This window comes from Azolla caroliniana, unplaced genomic scaffold (genome assembly GCF_043228905.1).
Source record: "Azolla caroliniana isolate FFs.n. ecotype wild unplaced genomic scaffold, voAzoCaro1.0.p SCAF_152, whole genome shotgun sequence".
Classification (NCBI taxonomy): Eukaryota; Viridiplantae; Streptophyta; class Polypodiopsida; order Salviniales; family Salviniaceae; genus Azolla; species Azolla caroliniana.
The window spans coordinates 1,657-19,572 of record NW_028230587.1 but is presented as its reverse complement, the minus strand read 5'-3'; the positions used below and the strand labels follow the sequence as shown (position 1 = coordinate 19,572).

Here is a 17,916-nt window from a genome sequence, read left to right as displayed (position 1 = left end):
AAAGCCATTTTCCTCTCTGCAAACTCCAGGAGAGAGTGGACTTCAGGAAATCACAAAGTGGGTCCCCAAGGAGGAAAGGAGGAGGGAACTTGTGAGGAAGTTTCCACCCTCCTTTCGGCCTCTGGGGTTAAACAAGACCCAGATAAAGTCAAGTTAGAGAGCCGTGTAATGGGCGACTATTCCGCACGGTTCGGAGAGCACAACTACGATCACTTCTCCTCGGCAGAAGCTTGACTCTATCTTTGAGCGCGGTAGAATGAAGACGTGTAGAAGTCAAAGTCTCTGGGATTATTGCACGTAAATCTGTCCACGAACCTATGTAAACAGGGTTAAAAGCGGTGGATAGCCTAGTCCCTATAGGTCGTGGTCAACGGGAACTGATAATCGGCGACCGACAAACTGGAAAGACTGCTATAGCTATTGATACCATTCTGAACTAGAAACCAATCAACGCATAGGGCACCTTCGATAGTGAAAAATTGTTTCGCGTGTACGTAGTGATTGGATAAAAACGTTCAACCGTGGCATAATCGGTTAAGATTCCCCCGGAAGCCGGTGCTCTGGAATATCTCATTATTGTTGTAGTCACGGCTTCGGATTCTGCTCTCCTGTAATTCCCGGCACTACATCCTGGTCGTGCTACGGGAGAGTCTTCTAGAGATCATGGAATGCACGCATTAATCATCTATGACGATCCCAGTAAGTAATCAGTGGCATATTGATAAATGTCATTATCGCCACGTTGACTACTAGGTTGTGAGGTTTCCCTCGGAGATGTCTTCTATTCATATCTCTGTTCATCGGAAAGAGCCGCCAAAAGGTTAGACTAGACTGGTGTAGGTAGCTCGATTGCTTCACTCGTCATTGAAATATAAGCTGGAGACGTTTCTGTTTATACTCTTATCAATGTCATTCTCATTACAGATGGATAAATCCTCCCGGAAACTGAACCTCTCTATCGCGGAGTTTGGCTCGTTATTAACGTAGGATTACTCGTTAGTTGTGTTGGGTCTGCCGCTTAGCCGAAAGCTATGAAAGCACTTCGTGGCACCTTAAAATTGGAGCCGGCATAACATCGTGAAGTTGCCGCTTCTGCGTAATTTGGGTCAGACCTCGATCCCGCTATTTAGTATTCGCCATATTGCGGCGCTAGGCTTACCGAGGTACTTAAATAACTATAATATCCCCTGATCCCTATCGAATGACAGATTGTAGTTATCCTCGCGGCGGTCAATGGGTTCCCGGACTAGATCCCTTTGACATAGATCGCTTAATATGAGAAGGAACTCCCCGACAAAATCAAACCACACATACTTGAGGGTATCAAGGAGTAAAAGCTATTGAGTGAAGAGGTGTAGAAAAATCCGGCTACGTTCCGCTAAAAAATTGCCAGTTCTCTATCATCAGTAACAACTGGTTCAGTCTAGTTCAAGAGATGGGGAAGGAGGCCCCCTCACGTAATTACTAAGGAGACCCTCCCTTTTGTTTGTAGGAGCGTTAGGCGGGTGAGCGGATAACGGCGGGAATTGAACAAGCCGATAGATCACCGCCACCTAACCTATAGGTGGTTTGCGGGAATTGGCCCAGTTACCTCCTATAGAAATGCTTTGTTTGTTTGTCTTTTGGTAGGGACAGTCATTACGCGTAGCTTCGTTGGACACAACGACTGGCAACGGTTGATTTCGGCCGGCAGCTTCGGGGAAAGGTTTGAACCCATGGCTATGGCAATCTATTTTCTGGCTTCTTTTTTTCTAAAATAAATTCCGATTCGCTAGAGAGAGATCAATTGCTTGCTTGCTTGCGGGGTGGAGTAAATGGCCAACTCGTCAGGCTCATGACCTGAAGACTGCGGGTTCAAACCCTGCCCCCGCACTACATGTTGTCAACAGTAAAAAAGCAAATGAAGATTATTGTATAATAATCCATGCTTAAGAATGGGAAACTAACGTGACTATTCATATTGTCAATTCGTTATCATTCGTGTTGTCAATGAGACGGTGACATTCCAATGAAGCGGTTTTCATCATCATGAAGGCCTTCATGCATGCATGAAGAACCTGTTTGGTTTGATGAACATGCCGGTTCATCATGCTTGCTGTTTAAAATACTCGTTAGGTGGTTCCGCTTTTCTTTTGGGGAAGGCGTGCGTTTCAGGCTTGCAGGGAAAAGTGCCATTTCCGAGTTCAAAGATTGCTGCTTTAAAGTGGAAAGAAAAGTGCAAAGCATCTTCTTGCCAGTGATTCATCAAGATTGCCGCCGGCTCGGTTTAAAGTGAAAAGAAAAGTGCTGCTTTGCTTTGCTTTGCTGGATTCGCAGATTATGGCCAGAAGATGATATTGCCTTCTTGCATGATCCTTCTGAATTTTACCAACGGAATTTCGAAATTCCAGCATTCAATTCTTTCCGCAATCTGAGCCGCATTAAAGATTATCGTATAATAATCCATGAATATTCAGGCCTTCTTGAAAGTTCAAAAGAAGAACTTTGGTAGCCATTTATATTACACTTTTTACCGCTTCTTCTTCTTCCGCAGTGCAGTTTTCTTGCGCTTCATGAAGAAAAGGTGCTGTTTGAAATTGTAGCTTGAATCTTATCGGAAAACTAACTCTAGGCCTTCTTGATGAACAGCTATGGATAATACGGCGGAAGTTGCTTGCGGGGAAGAACCAAGGTGGTGGATGAACCCGCTGCTTCATCAGCGCGATGAAGACGATTAACGCTACTTATCGGCTACGGTAAAGTCAGACGGCCCGATGGGGGAGTTGGTAGCAGAAGCTAGACAATTGCGGCGCGGCCCAACAAGAAAAGAAGCGGATTGACGTGGCCGTAGAAAGAATGGATAAATTTCTATGTGACCTACAGAAAACAGAGCCGGCGAGACTCCGAAGTATCGCCGGCACTCCGGGTAATTAGCTCAGTTGGTAGAGCGCCTCGTTTACACCGAGGGAGTCAGCGGTTCGAGTCCGTTATTGCCCATGGTTGTAAACTTGGTTATTAGGACGCCTTAGTTCCTATCAATCTAAAATAGAATGATCAATTACCACGCTTAACCTTTCTGGTCGGAGGGGCCAAAGAGGAGGCCCTGCGGTACAACCTATTTGTTTTCTGAAGGCGTTGCGTGCGATTTACAAAGACCTGAAAGCTTGGCACGCTTTCCCGTTGATTATTGATGGCTCGTGATCTTGTCGGGAAAGGGATGGATGTCTGAGCGGTTTAAAGAGTCGGTCTTGAAAACCGAAGTATTCGGAGAGATACCGGGGGTTCGAATCCCTCTCCATCCGTGAGTATGGTCATAAGTTAGCATTCCCACTTTCCCATCACCCTAACTTGATTTGGAAAGCATATAGGCATTCTATAAGCCTTCTATAAGAGCCTGAGAGGTTAAAAGGGATCGTCGTAAGCGGGCTCCATTGAGCAAGTCGCGCGTTTGCTTGCTTGCTTGCTTGCTTGCTTGCTTGCGGGAGAATCGAAAAATACGGGGTGGTGTTTCAGTTTCCTCTAATTGCTACGCCATCCGAGCCATTGGCGTTCTTAGCTCTATCCAGTTAGCAGTGAAAAAGGGTGGTTTCGAAATAAGAATCGATGTGCGGATATGATGGAATTGGTAGACATGCCAGGTTTAGGTTCTGGTGACCTTACTCAGTCGTGGGGGTTCAAATCCCTCTATCCGTAGCAGTTGGAACCTCAGAGTTATGCAATCATTAGGCCTCTAGTGAGAAATCAAATGGGTTTCTTCTCTCCCTTCAATCACTAAGCAGTCCTCCGTCGCCTGGAGAGTGATCCTCGAACGTGTATACGAGCCATCGTAATTACCCAATCACATATTTTAGGGCCCGAACCCGATCCAACGTACGTAGCCTCGAACCAATGAATCTGGTCACAAGAAACGAACGAAGCCCGAACCATACCTTCGAGACTGAACGACCCGAGGGGCTAACTGCCTGCCTGCAGAGACTGCACTTCCCAACTTTCTTTGGGAAAGGGACTGCCAAGAATCTGGTAAAAGAGTTCGAATGGTTCGGGGAACAATAGAAAGACGCTTTGGTTGCCATCGGACAACCTAAAGACCCGAACAGGGTTGATTTATATAGATCTGGTAATAGTGAAGATACTTTGTAGTTTGATATGAAGCAATCGTACACCGCCGTATAGAGTGGTAGGTCCTTATACACTCTCTTAAAATGGTTAACAACCAACGCAACCAAAGCAGCTGCTTTTGGTGAATGAAAGCAAAAGTAGCTTTAGATTCTATTCAAACTAGAATTCGTTTATTATTTAAAGATATGAGTTTGTTTGATCAAAGAAGAAAACAAGGTTTTCTTTGTATTAATAATATTTTCATTTATACCGCAATTTTTCTGCTGTCATACAATAGCATTAGAAAATGAGATATTGAAATTGAAAAAAAAGTGTTATAATGTAAGTTTAATGGTAAAGGCCGTGGCTATTTTGTTTTTCGATTAATTCAGACTCAAGAAAATCTGAGTCTGGGTCAATCTCTGTTGATAAACAATCTGACGGTAAAGATTTTAATAATAATAATTTAGACTCTGGAAAAGAGGCAATCCCTATTAATAAACAATCTAACAATAAAGATTCTAAAATATCGTAAGTATTTCAATCGTATATACATCGAAGGACGTTAAAATGTCTATTAGTTCTTTATCTTTCTTGAAGTGCGCAATAAACCTATCCTGCATGTTGGTTTGCCTTTTGTTGGTCAGCTTATCAATCAAAAAGGTCCAGCGAGTTATTATAGATTGATCTCTCGTCAACAAATTGTTCGATCATTTTTTGCAAGTATTCCTTCCTTCTCAAGAAATCCGCCGAATTTGTTTGGCCCAATCCATCGCTTATCATTAATCTTTCCTTACCTCTCTTTTCTTCGGCTTCAAGCTTAACCTTTGCTTCTTCGAGCAATTGGCACACGCACGGTTTGAACGTACAAATTCCTATTTGAATATATTTCTTATGAGATTTATCTAACGCTGACCGCCAGAACATTATTCTTGATAATAAAGTTAGAAGCAGGCAAAAGAAATTCTTCAACCTCTGCTTCGCTATCGCCGTCACTATAGGGCTCTTCGCAGTCCAGGTCATCAAGTTCCGCCACAGCGAAGGCCTGTAATCTGAGACATTGTACACAGGATCGATGGAGTCGAGCTAGCCGCTTCATCGTTGAGATTAACCTTGAAAGGGCACGCACGGTTTGTTGTTTGCAGAGTATTCTCCAGGAGCAACGGTGAATAAACTCTCTGGAAACGAATCTTCATTGTTGTTAGGTGTCTTTTTCCAATGACTTAACAATGCCGGCAAAGACTTACTCCGTTGTTTTTTAACAAGTTAGACAGGGAGGGTATAGTGCTTTTTGTGCTGCTTTTGTGCCCCCATGTCCGAGGGGCGGGCTCAGATGCCCCCAATTATCAGTAGGGAAGGGAGTGCGAACTTTCTTCATTAAATTCACGTAGCACCAAATTCACACCAGAATCGAATTCTCGCTTTCTTTTTTTTTGGCAGGTCTCATTGTCAATATTAGAATCATTAAGCATTCGAACGATGGATTACCAATTACTCGATTCTGCGATGTAGGGTGTGTGCTGCTAAAGTGTCTAACAGCTCTTGACCCCAGCTCATTACATGTTTTCAATGGTTCACCGCCACCTATAATGCGCGAAACTTCTATTGGCCTCTGCCGGTTTATGAAGATCATCCCTTCTTTTACGAACATTTCCCTTTCTTTGATAAGCATCCGGTATCTCAGCAGATGAACATTAATCCAAGCTCTGGCTATTTCTGCTCATAGTACGTCATTTGACAGCTGCTTCCATGATCCGACGAAAAGCTAAGGTTTCTTAACGTTCTTTGGCAATAATCTTGAGTACATTACGAGTAGTCCCTGCGATTCTCACTTTCTTGATTTCGCGAGTAGGCTTGACATTCTCTATGGCGTTAGCCAGGAGTGTGATAACATGAACATCGGGTTCAGTTCAGGAAAGACGAGAAGAAGTTTAGGAAACAATAACACGAGATTTTGTTCTTTTACCATCAATCATACAAAAGTGGACTAATTTCTTGATTAATCTTTTTTGTTTATTATCCACTCCCCAGATGTAGCTTAATCTCTCCGAGCAGCTGTATGTGCTTCCTTCACGGCCTCCCTTGGGTCTGGGTGACAAAAGCCCTGCTAGATGGGCGCAGAAATATTTGCAATGGGATCGAAGCGGATGGCTTTCCGTTCCAAAAGTTTCCGCCGGTCATTCTGAAAGTCTTCCCGAAAAATTAAACCGGTCTGAAGGCGATGAGCGAGAAAAGCAACCATTCCCTGATTTGACCTTTTTATTCGTATCGAATTCTTAGGTTTCTCTGTACCATGTTTTAGTCTGCCTCATCTTCAATCCGGGATTCCCTACGAATCTTTAACTCCTCGAATACGATGATAATTCACACCTAACGAATCTTTCACTCTACCTCCTCTAGCCGTAACCGCAGGATGCTCCTATGAATTATAACCCTCGCCAAAGATGTGAGCAATGATATTCCTTCAATTGCTTGAACGTGCCTTGGCTATCTTGCATAAAGCCAGATTAGGTTTTTTTAGTGTTCTTGTCGAAACACGCGGGCGTACCCCAAACTTTTAGAGACATTAATTCGAAGCTCAAGTACATGTTTTGTGACGTTTTGCCCTTCTACAATGACGAAGCAATTAATTTATGGTAGGCGTATTTCGCAATCTGTGTTTTTCCTTCTGCGTGCGGCCCCGAAAAGCGTTCATCATGCATCCGCCCGCTTGACACAGCACTCACCCCTTGACATAACCGAACGATTACCTTTCGGTTGGCGGTAAATCGTTTAGGTCAAGCAACCTGGACTCGCCACTACCGTACCTAGGGCCGTCCATTGCGATTATGCCGAGGGCGTCTGCCGTAAGCCTAGCAAAAGAAGAAGATATTGTTGTGATCTGGGAGGCGCGCGCCGTAGTAGCTGGGGTATCGGTTCTTTCCTCCTTTTATTTTCCCGGTCGGTGCTCTCACCCTCGAAGAAGCATCGATCGGACGATCGCAAGGCGGCATTCTGTTTACGAAATTTCCATCGGCGGGCGTGCGTGAGAGGGGTCTGGACGCCGTTTTCTTCCGACCAGAACCCCATTAATTATGACGTTCAACATCACAGTATGCTCAATTCATTGAGGTAGCCAGTCAAAGGCTACTGGAACGCCGAATACAGAAACTACCCGAGCTAATGATAAAGGCGGGAAGACTTTCCGTCCAAGTCTCATTGGTTAATCATAACAATGTCATAGAAATGCTGCGCAAACCCATATATATACGAACGGAAAGAAAATAACCTTTGTGCCAAACCAGATTGAGCCCGGAATTCCCTGGAAACTAGGAAGATCTAAAATGGATGGCCAACCTCCCGGGAAAGGCGGTGTACATAGACTAGGAGAGTGAGGGCGCGGCTCTGTGGCCCTTAGCCCAATAGGTGTATCCACACCCTTCTCAAAGAACCGTACGTGACACTCTCGCGTCATACGGCTCCGTCCCGGGAATATTGAGTTTCCTCTTCTCCAACCAATGCAACGTTTAGGTCTTCGAATCCGATCTCTCTCTCGCATGGATGTCTCGGTGGTGGTTGGCACAGCAGCAGCAGAGTGGGATCGACTTACAGTTCAGGCTGGCCTACAAGGCGGTTCATCAAACCCGCCAACCCCTTTTTCATCATGAAGGCCTTCATGATGAACCGGTTCATCGGCTTAGAGCCCGCATAGACGGAGAAAAATCTCTAAAGTGAGTGAGTCCCCAGGAGAACAATGAGAGGTAGGTGGTCAAAGGCCGAGCGAGAAAGTTCCTGCCTGCCTGCCTGCCTGCCTGCCGGGGGGAGAGATTGAAGCCACTCAACCTACAGAAAGGGCAGCTGAAAACAACCAACCGGGTTTGTGCTTGCTGCTGATAAGCACACTTTCTTTAGGTTTTAACCCAGCAGAGAGAATGCGATAGCATTAAAGTGGGTTGGCTACCAGACCAGGGTACTCCTCCCTCCTCTAACTTGGAATTGATAGCGGAGCGTTAGTAGGGAGCTGTGAGATACGGTGCTTTACCTTCTGACTCCGAGAACGAATTTTTGGAAATAAACAGTACCATCACTTCTCCCGCGGGCTCGAGCAAGGCGCCTGACAAGAGGCGCAGCGAGTCTTTCTCCGACCATTCCAAAAAGATCCCCTTTAACGTAACGTAACGAACAAGTTTTCAGCAGAAATCCCTCTTCGCTGGGGGTTAAGTCGCCTGGTTCAGACTCAATTTGCTCATGGGACGCCAGTAGCAAGCAAGCAAGCAAGCAGTCTCTCGTCCGCAACAGGAGTACATGGGGCTGCCGTTGTCTCGGTGATTCTGTTTTGCTAGCCTTTCAGACTAGTGTCTACCACTGTTGTTGGTGAGTCTTCTCTCCCAGGACCAGAATGATTACCCCTGTCCAATGAGTTTACATTCATCCCTGGATGTCGGGTACTGTTTCCTTCCCCGCCATCTTTGTAGCCGTCACCTGTAATCCGTGCAAGTGTGTCCGCACCCCCTGGAGGAAACGAGAAGGGATTTCTCGGAGCAACCCTCCCTGGTTCCAGACCTAAGAGCGCACTTTCCCATATGAGCATTCGATAGTATAGGTCTGGGGAAGAGTTGCGGGATAACCACCTGAGATATCCTCCTAATCTTAGATAGGTCGTCCGACGGGTTCGCGGTTCATTGCTGTGCTTACACACCAGGCTACCCCTCTTCGAAAGCTTCGCGGGACCTACTAGTCTTCAGATCGTCGCCCGGAGGAGTTTACTGCACAAAGCCCTTGAGGGGACGCTGGCTCCTGCAGGGAGCGGAAGCCCAACGAATGTCGGATGCAAGGCTCCGCACCTCATTAAGATCGTATTAGCATATTCTCCCGAAAGAGAGGGAGCAAATCCCATTAAAAGATATTCCGCATTATAGCCCACGACTGATTCAACTTCTACTTCTAGTAGATCAGACGGAGCTCGATTAGTTTCTACTGAGCGAAAGATAGAAAACAGAATCAATACGGAGAACAAGAGAATGCGAAACCATATCTGCTCTTACGCTATGACAATCTCACTAAAATTACAAAAACCTACACAAATTAGTGCAGTAATGATAATAGGACCAATAGATACTTCGTACAAAACCATTTAGACGGCAAATCATGATACTCCTGAAAAAGCATATTTGGAATAAGGAGTGAAGCTGCTTTTCCACCAATCAACAGGATCAGTGTACGCTGAGTCCTCTCCGAACCATACGAGCACGTCGCCGCGCATACGGCTCTCTACCCCAACAACTTGCTTTAGATCGCCCGGGAAACCCGCCCGTCGATGTTCCTTCCGTAGAGGCACATTGACACGTGGTTGGCGGGGAGGGCAAAGCCGTACGTGATAGTCTACCACCATCTGGCTTTCTTTTTCACTCCGAGAGGTCCGACGTAGTTGCAGGGGTTCGTCGTCTCCTGCTTCTCTGTCGTCCTCTTTAGTTTAGCGGAGTGGAAAATTCTGACTCAGCGCCTTCATGATGAACCGGCGCGCGCGCGCGCCTTCATGCATGATGATGAAAACCGCTTCTTTTCTTTTCTTTTCTTTTCTTCGGCCGCCATAAAGCAATGCTTTATAATACCTCGCTCCGTACCCTTCCGTCCCGTTTGGGCTTGGTTCTGGCCCCCCTCGAGTACGCCCGTTCTTGGCGGTCGTCCTCGTGGTTCGTTCCCAGCAGGCAGGACTCGAGAGGAGCGGGCCGGACGTCATAAATCCAGGTCCTGCGGTCTAGCCTTAGCCCTCGGTAAGCAGATCGATCGCTTCGTGTTCTCTCTCTGAATTTTGTGGTATGTCCTGTTCTTTTAGTTAAAACTGCTTGCTGGAGATCCACCAAACGACGATCAATTCTATTCCGCATTGAGTCAGGTTTCGGGGATTCGAGTTTGCAGATTGCGTTGAGTAGAATCTGCCGAAGCTAGGCAGACATCCAGACTCCTTTCCTGCTGCTAGAAGAAAACAACGTGGAAAAAGAAATAAAGACTTTCCTCTTCCCTGAAAACTAGCGTCTTCCCCGTGCGTGCGTGAGGGGCCCCTTTCGGGGCGGGTACTATGAGTCCTCTGACTACCTGCCAGAACAAAATCTGGCTGGGTTTCGCCGGTATCACCTACGGCTCTCATCCCAGATGTCCTGGAATGCAGTAAATCGGGATGTCGTTCAGTCTCTTGTCCCCAAGAGGATGGGTAATGTGCCTTCATGCAATGGTTGCTCCAATCCGATCTGGCCGGCAAGCAATCCCAGCTGGCAGAAAACAAGACAGCGTACAGTCGTTCGCTCGGCACAGAGGTACAAGGATAACTGTAGGTCGTTGGCTACCCAAGGAGACTTCAATTCGCTAGGACGGCACCTCATCCTGATCCACAAGGTTGGTTCTTCCACATGGTGTTGTTAGGTACTCCCTGGGAAGACAGGATCGACCTTCAACCATGCTTTTACGGCATGCTCTTCCTTTCTTCCTGAACTTCTTTGAACGTATCCCTATCCCCTTTTAGCCTCCTACACAAGAACCCCCCCTACCCTTCAAATCGCGAGTCAAGCCTATTACTAGTTCTGTCGAAGAGCCCTACACCCTGTATAGAGCAGATCATTCCACACTACAAACAATTTGACCACATGGGCGGGCCGGGCTGGCTGCTTTAGTACCACAGGTGACTGAACGGCCGCCCTACTAGACCGACCCACTGTAATAATCCCATAAACCCCTGGAGAAGATATAGCAAATAGATAGAATGTACCTACATTTGGATCCGACAATACCATACCATAATCAGAAAGTGTAACAGCCCGAGCAACCAAACTTAAATAGGGGTCAGTCAATGCTGCCCTCCAAACCGTACGTGGCAATCTTTTGTCATACAGCTCTCACTCGGAACACCTTAATTGCTTGCTTGCTTGCTTGCTTGCTTGCTTGCTTGCTGAGAGTATTGCCGTCCCTTCCGTTTCGAAGAATTGTTCCTTATTCTCAACGCCGGCCGGCCGCATACGTACTGGCCGCGTTGAACTAAGGTTTGTTCTGACTAGTTGCCTTCGCGGCTCGGCCAGGTTTCTGGCATTCCTCCCTCGCTACTATGCGACCTCTGAGACCGCGCATCGTTTACTAGACAATGCGAAGCGGTTACTTCCCGTGGTTGCTCTCTTTTCGTGTCTTTGCCTTTCGAGGACGGAGTAAGCGCTACGCACTTCCCTGCTTCGCCCCGTCAGAGCACCCAATGGTTACAGGTCTTTGCGCACCTGCTCGATTGTTTAAGTCAGTTCCTATGCTGGAATTACTTGTGGCTGGCTGTCCGGCAACCTTGACCGCTTCATGTGGAAGTCAAGGCTTTCGCCCAAACTGGGCCCTGGATTACTCCGCCACACACATACTGACGTATTCTGTTCGGGATACGTAGCCCTTACTCAGGCAGTAGGTACGTACCAAGTGAGTCAATCTAACCTTTCTCGCATCAGCTGAGAGACACCACCGAGGAGGGCTAAGCCGTCCTTCCTTCGGGGACCGGGGAAACCGCTTTGCCCGGCTTCGCCCCTTTCCGACTAACTGCTCGCGAACTCGATGGATTATTAGCCCAAGATGTTGTATTGGCCCGCCGTATATACTTCCAAGTCAAACATCTATGTTGGTTGTAGAAGGGTATTCTTCCGGAAAGAAAACGAGCCTCGCACGGCGCACCGTAGATGTAATTACCAGAACCATTACAGAAAGAAAGAAATTAGCACTTGGAGGTGGAATAGGTTCTTTTAAAATTGATTTCAAACCATCCGCTAAGAGTTATAACAACCCAGATGATCCCACCACATTAAGACCCTTTCAACGTTACATGGAAGCCATGACTTTACGTTCGACTGACACTGGAAAGACTACTCCTGGTAAAAGTAATATGATGATTCCAAAGATTTTAGCTAGGAGACGAAGGATATACGGCTTCGTTTCGTCAACTAAGATAGGTTTCAAGAAAATGCCTTCAAAGCAGCATTAGAGGGACTTGCGTTGGCTTTCTTTGCCAACACAAGGTCTGTTCTTGATATTTATGGCAGTTCTTTCTTTCGTTGGCCGTTAGCGGCGGAAAAAAGTAGTCAATGAAATAATGTCACTTGATAGGCCTCTGACAACGACGTTGCCGACAACCAACCTCTTGAGAAAGGTAGTAAGGATCAAGGTGTGGATGATGTTATTGATGTTGCGACCCAGACCGACATGGATGGTATTGATGTAGGAGTTCAGACGGATATCTTATTATACCAGCAGGTGCAACTACTCAATTTATTGAATTCTTACCGGGCCGTAAAGAGCAGCTCGGCATTGAGGGAAAGCAGGAACCCACCCCACGAGTTTCCTTGAACAGTCTGCAGGAATTGACAGAAAATCTTGTAGATAGAATGGCCGCCTTGACTTCCGAGGCTCGATGAAACGGGCTGGCTGCTATGAAACTGCCCAACCTACTTAACTCAGGGGTTAGAGTATCGCTTTCATACGGCGAAAGTCATTGGTTCGAATCCAGTAGTAGGTAACTTGATTTTTCATGCATGGTTTCACTAACCAAGTACCGAGTTCCGTGTTTTCCAGCTTGCATTCGTCGTGAGCCAGAGCCAGTCCTTTGTCGATGGAAGACTCGCGGATGAAGCGGTTCATTGCTGCTGCTTTCGTTCCGATACAAATTAGATAGACCGAGCACTATACATGCCGCTATTGCTTCTATGAAATAAAGTAAATGGGGGGAAGGTCGACCCGCTTTCTACCAGGCGTGCGGAAAGCGATGAAAACCTAACTAAACTAAAGGTCCAATTTTCTGGCTGCCTTATGGTTGAAGCAATGTTCGGTGGCCCGGCGACTAGTGGATGTGGGACGTGTAACTATCCGATTCTGAAACGAACGCCGATGGTCTCATTGACCCAATTTACCGAGAGAGAATTCCGCTAACCATCGTAAGGTGATTAGGTCTGCTGGTTTTCATCGGGGCGGTCCTATGAGATGATTAGAGTGTATCTCATCACATTCCAGATCTATCAAATAATCGATTGTAAAAGAGTAATGGATACGGAGAGTTTGACTCATTGAGAGTAGGGCGCAGAAAGTCAAGTCTTGCGATACTTCTCAAGCCAGCCCTTCGTGGTGCCTGACGGAATTGTCTAAAGCTGTTCTCGGCTCTGGTAACAGAGTTCGCTCCGAAGCTGTCTTGGCTTTTTTTTTGGCCCTCACCGCCTCATGAAGACGAATGAATGGGCCGCATAGATATTCTTCTGCTAATCTTCTCGAAAGCGGCGCAGTAGTAGCATCTAGGTGTGCAAATGGTTGTAGCGGGGGCTAGGTCAGTCAGATCATCCGCAGGTGCGCTTGAATGGAAGTTATTGATCTGGAATTCTTTCCTATAGAGACCTGGCCGGCCGGGAAGAACCAGTTGATAACCCACGGCTTGCTTGCTTGCTTGCTTGCTTGCTTGCTTGACGGCCGAAGAAGCGGTTTTCATCGGCATTCTACCTGCCAAAAAGAAAGCAGAGACTTCTGATTCCGCGATTTTGGGCGAAGCGGAAGATGTTGTCAATGAATAAAGGTACAGCTTGCTCGTTGACATCTCGGAAATATTCTGCCATTGTTGGGGCTAGGTTGAGCCAACTCTCATACGAGCTCTTCAACAGAGCTAGTCCGAAAAATTGATAAACGTTAAGAACAACCCTCTTTCATGCATGTTGGAACAAAACCCTTCAATTCATCACGGCTTACAGTCTACCGGAATAACCTGCCATTATTCTATCGATTTCCATCCATATAGGAAATCCGTATCTTTTATTTATCAATTCCTCTCCATCTATGTCACCCACTACCAGTTTAATCCCGCTCCTAGTTCACTTGGTGACCTCGAATGGAGGACACTTAGTACTGAATGCTTGGTAATCCCTAGTGGAGATGACTTATGATTTCGTGCCCAATCTAGTGAACGAATAAATTAGTGGCGTTTCGAAATAATAGTCTTCTCTCCCGATCCTCGTTACTTTTACCTTTCCATTATTTCGTAATTTGTAAGGTATGGTACTTTATAGTTTTATGGTAATAAGTCATTCTATTATTATTTTGGGTTCTCTATTCTCTCTTTCTCTTGGAACTATCGTAGTGGGGTCTTAAACACATGGGCCTCATCCTTTCAGTCTCTTATTACTGCCGGGTGTACCTCCACCGTTAGCGCCTTTCCCAGTATTTTCGGAGTTAATCCTCTATCGTTTTCGTGCACTAAGCTTAGGAATATGTTTATTTGCTAATATGATGGCTGGTTATAGTTCAGTCAAGATTTCGAGTGGCTTTGCTCGGACCATGCTATCCATGAGGGGTATCTTGCTATTAGCACATCTCGCTCTTCTTTCGATCGTATTTGCATCAACTGGTTTAGAATCAGGTGTAGTTATTTTATAAGCTTATGTCCCTATAATCCCGATTCGTATTCATTTGAATGATGCAATAAACCTTCATTGACATGGAAAGAGAAACGGTTTGGTTTCGTCACCAAACCGTTCTTTTCTATATTGCAAACAAATCTGCCACGCTTAGCTTATTGGTTCGTTGCAACGCCGTCTGCCGTTACGTATCGCACCTTACATTACATGGTGGTTTCTTTTTTGGTAAATAATTTTAGTAAGTTTCATCATCATACCTTTTTGATTTGAGGCGGTCACTTTACCTACATTGGTAAATGATTTTTGTCCTTATACTCTAACCTGTACAATTATTGTATTGAAAGGTGGTATCTCACATTCTCTTAAATGCTAAGCAAAGAATAGGTTTGTAATCAAGGGAAATATGACAGATAGTCGTGGGAAATGAAGTAATAACAGAGGAATCGAGTGTTTCATAATTAATGAGAAAAATCATGTGTCACATCACATAAAAAATGGATTGTCTTTCTAACGGAATACCTCTGGAATACCTTACCTGAAGGGAAATAACGGTACTAGGAAAAGAGAGAGAGATCCTTGCCTGGGCTGCTGGGAGAGTTTCCCACCTATTTATTCTATTTACGCCCTATAATAAATAAGGGCATTCCGGAGATCGAGGCACCTTGTTGTTGTTGAAGTCCTTTGACAACAATTCTATCCACGCACTGCCTATTTGTACGCCGAATAGCTAAAAACCAACAGGCTCAAGCTGCTTTCTGCCCAACCTCTTCTTCTTCTTCTTCTTCTTCTTCCTTAAACTAAATTTAGAGATTTAAGGCGTTACGAATCAAAAAGTCAGAAAAAGATTCCGACGGCCGTAACAGCTCGCAACTACCTGGCCACCAGCTTCTAGGTTCAAAAAGTAGCGACATGAGCCCCCTAGCGTCTTTCGACGAGCTAACCAGATTTTCCTGAAGAAAAGCTAGTGAACCAAGTCCTCCTTAGGCATTAGGCCCCGAAGTCTGGAACAGCCGAGGACTGGAACCAGTAACCATCGGTATCTGGCGTATATCAAGTACTACCCTTTCCAGTGCCCTAATGATGTCTGAAAAGACAGAATAAACAGCCTTAAACTTTCAAATACTAGGTCCAAGGCCTCCATCCTGCCAAGACGACAGATTGCACAAGAAAGGGCCGAATGATTCAATATCCGACTCTTCTTTTAATATCTCAGCACGTGACGATATGTCCAGGACGCAAGTTAGCGTGAACTTTCGGCGTGGGTATTGTACTTATGCCCAACAACCAACAAAATTGAAGATCAAATAAACTACAGCAATTAATAGCAAACATATCTAGGTTGCTTGGACTGGTTCTCGAAAGAAAATAATAGGTGACCGGAGTATAGTGAACTCCGGCCGGCCTGAAGGATCCCTAAGTGGTAGATAAGACCACGAAAATATTTTAATAGTGATTTCTAATTTATGTCAACGCATAGTTTTCTCCTCTCCTCTCCTCTCCTCTCCTCTCCTCTCCAGCGGCTCTGTCGTCGCTACATGTAATTTGAAAGCAGCACTGTTTCATCTTAAGATTTATGGCTTGTTTAAAGTAATCGAAATTACCGTACACTTTATCGATTACAAACCCACACAAAGATGTCACTACGACATTGTAGTGATCTACTAGGACTTTCCTTCGTGCGTGAAAATTACTAGCTTTCTTCGCTCCTACAATGGGGGGACAACCTCTCTTTCCACTTCTTCAAGAAAAAGGAGTGCTCAACAGGAAGGAATAGGATCCCCTTCTTTTCTTTTCTTTTCTTTTCTTGCGGCACCCAATGATACGCGTTATATATCTCTTCTTTAGGGGCCTTGAAGCCCAGCTGCTTTTCAAGATACTCCCTTGGCTCTGCTGCTGTTTCGATGTACCCGCATAATACTATACTGCATCTTAATGTCATCTACCACCTTGATGGTCTTTAGTAGCGCTAGGGTTCTATTGTCGTACAGTGAGAATATAGCTCCGCTATAAGGTTCTTGAACAGGAACTCAGGATGAACCAGCGGATGACCCAATGACTCAAACAGGGTCTTCTTATACATATCTGATAGAGCTTTTGATACTGCGTGGTCTGAGAATCACTGTATACAGCGGCTTTTTCAGGAAAGCAAGCCTCTTCGCAGCAAGCATGGAAAACCACCTTATCACTCAGCAATGTGCATTGGTTGCTATCCGAGCAATTAGGGTTGGGTTTGACCAACTCTCTCTTGGAAAGCGAGAATTCTCGCCTCGTCACACTACACTATCAAGTCAAAGTTCCCAGACATGACCTTCCGGAGAAACTGGTAAATAGAATACGCGGTACGCCTGCGGCTCTCGGCGCCTCGACTGGATCCAGACCCCGCATTGGAACTTTCCTACGTAGGGAAATAACTATTTAGTTTGGGAGAGTGGTTCCCGGAATAATGATCTCTAAGAGCAAAAGTTGAGGGTTCGAATCCCATTTTCTCTTCTCTGAATTACGAGAGTGATACGAGTTGCTGTCTGCTGCTCTTGCCAACCCATTTCGTGAAATTCCCCTCTAGCTCAAGAAACGAGGTCATAGCCGAGCGGCAGGCCCGCCCTGCGTACTTCTCAACTCCTGAATAAGGAGCTCGAATCTACTGATCCGAGCATTCGCTCGTATTCTGAAAGATGTGTCGTACTAGAGGTGCCAATCAAGCAAGCGCAATCAACAACCCGTCTCCTTGGGGTTCTTGCAGAGAACAGGGTAAGGCGGCCAGAGGAGCGGAATGAAGTTTCAAGATGATGAGGTAGCCGGCTCTCGAGAAAGCGACTTCTCTCTAGCGCCGATACGATCGAAGTGGTAAACCAAAAGTGAACCTGCCAACGACACACCTTTATGTATGACATAGTTTCGACAGGACGGGATGTCTTAGATAAAGCCTAAACTCTGTAAAAAGAAGAAAGGGGGGCACGCACGCACGCACGCACGCACGCACGTATAAACAATAGCTCCTCCCGCAGCAAGCAAGCAAGCAAGCAAGCAAGCAAGCAAGCAAGCAAGCAGTGTTTGCCCATATGATACGTGTTGCATATGGAACGAGGATGGGGGCGTAGTTCAATCGGTAGAACGCATGTTTTGCAAGTATGAAGTTATCGGTTCAAGTCCGATCGTCTCCATTCGTATACAGATTGGCACATTAGATAGAAATCCAGCAGATCCCCCGCCCGGTTCCCCGGGCGACATACGTGCGGACAAAGAGCTGCCTGCCCTCACGGGCAAGCTAACCCGCCGGTTCATCCGGATGAAAACCAACCGGTTCATCCGGATGAAAACCAACCGGTTCATCAAACCCGCCAACCCCTTTTTCATCATGAAGGCCTTCATGATGATGAAAACCGCACGCAGATTATGGCCGGAATTGCCAGGGCAGGCTTGTTGCCTGCGCGCACGCACCCCTTCATGCGGA

General features: G+C 46.0%; 2 protein-coding genes and 3 non-coding genes across 5 annotated transcripts; 4 read left to right on the top strand and 1 right to left on the bottom strand.

The window, feature by feature from the left end:
* Positions 1-2,903: 2,903 nt before the first annotated feature.
* Positions 2,904-2,976, top strand: TRNAV-UAC (transfer RNA valine (anticodon UAC)). The gene has a single exon. It is a non-coding gene; the product is annotated as a tRNA-Val (tRNA).
* A 218-nt stretch (positions 2,977-3,194) lies between these two features.
* On the top strand, positions 3,195-3,281 carry TRNAS-UGA (transfer RNA serine (anticodon UGA)). The gene has a single exon. It is a non-coding gene; the product is annotated as a tRNA-Ser (tRNA).
* A 2,099-nt stretch (positions 3,282-5,380) lies between these two features.
* LOC147849002 (Ribosomal protein S7p/S5e family protein) lies at positions 5,381-6,254 on the bottom strand (the record flags this gene model as incomplete). Its single annotated transcript, XM_087337879.1, is given in 1 exon segment — positions 5,381-6,254. A coding segment is annotated over 1 exon segment (603 nt), but the record flags the coding sequence as incomplete, so codon positions are not given.
* Positions 6,255-8,263: 2,009 nt separating this feature from the next.
* LOC147849001 (uncharacterized) lies at positions 8,264-9,095 on the top strand. Its single transcript, XM_087337880.1, is given in 3 exon segments — positions 8,264-8,653; positions 8,715-8,804; positions 8,806-9,095. Coding segments are annotated over 3 exon segments (471 nt in total). The 5' UTR covers positions 8,264-8,494; the 3' UTR covers positions 9,028-9,095.
* Positions 9,096-17,553: 8,458 nt separating this feature from the next.
* Positions 17,554-17,626, top strand: TRNAA-UGC (transfer RNA alanine (anticodon UGC)). The gene has a single exon. It is a non-coding gene; the product is annotated as a tRNA-Ala (tRNA).
* The last annotated feature ends 290 nt before the right edge of the window (positions 17,627-17,916 follow it).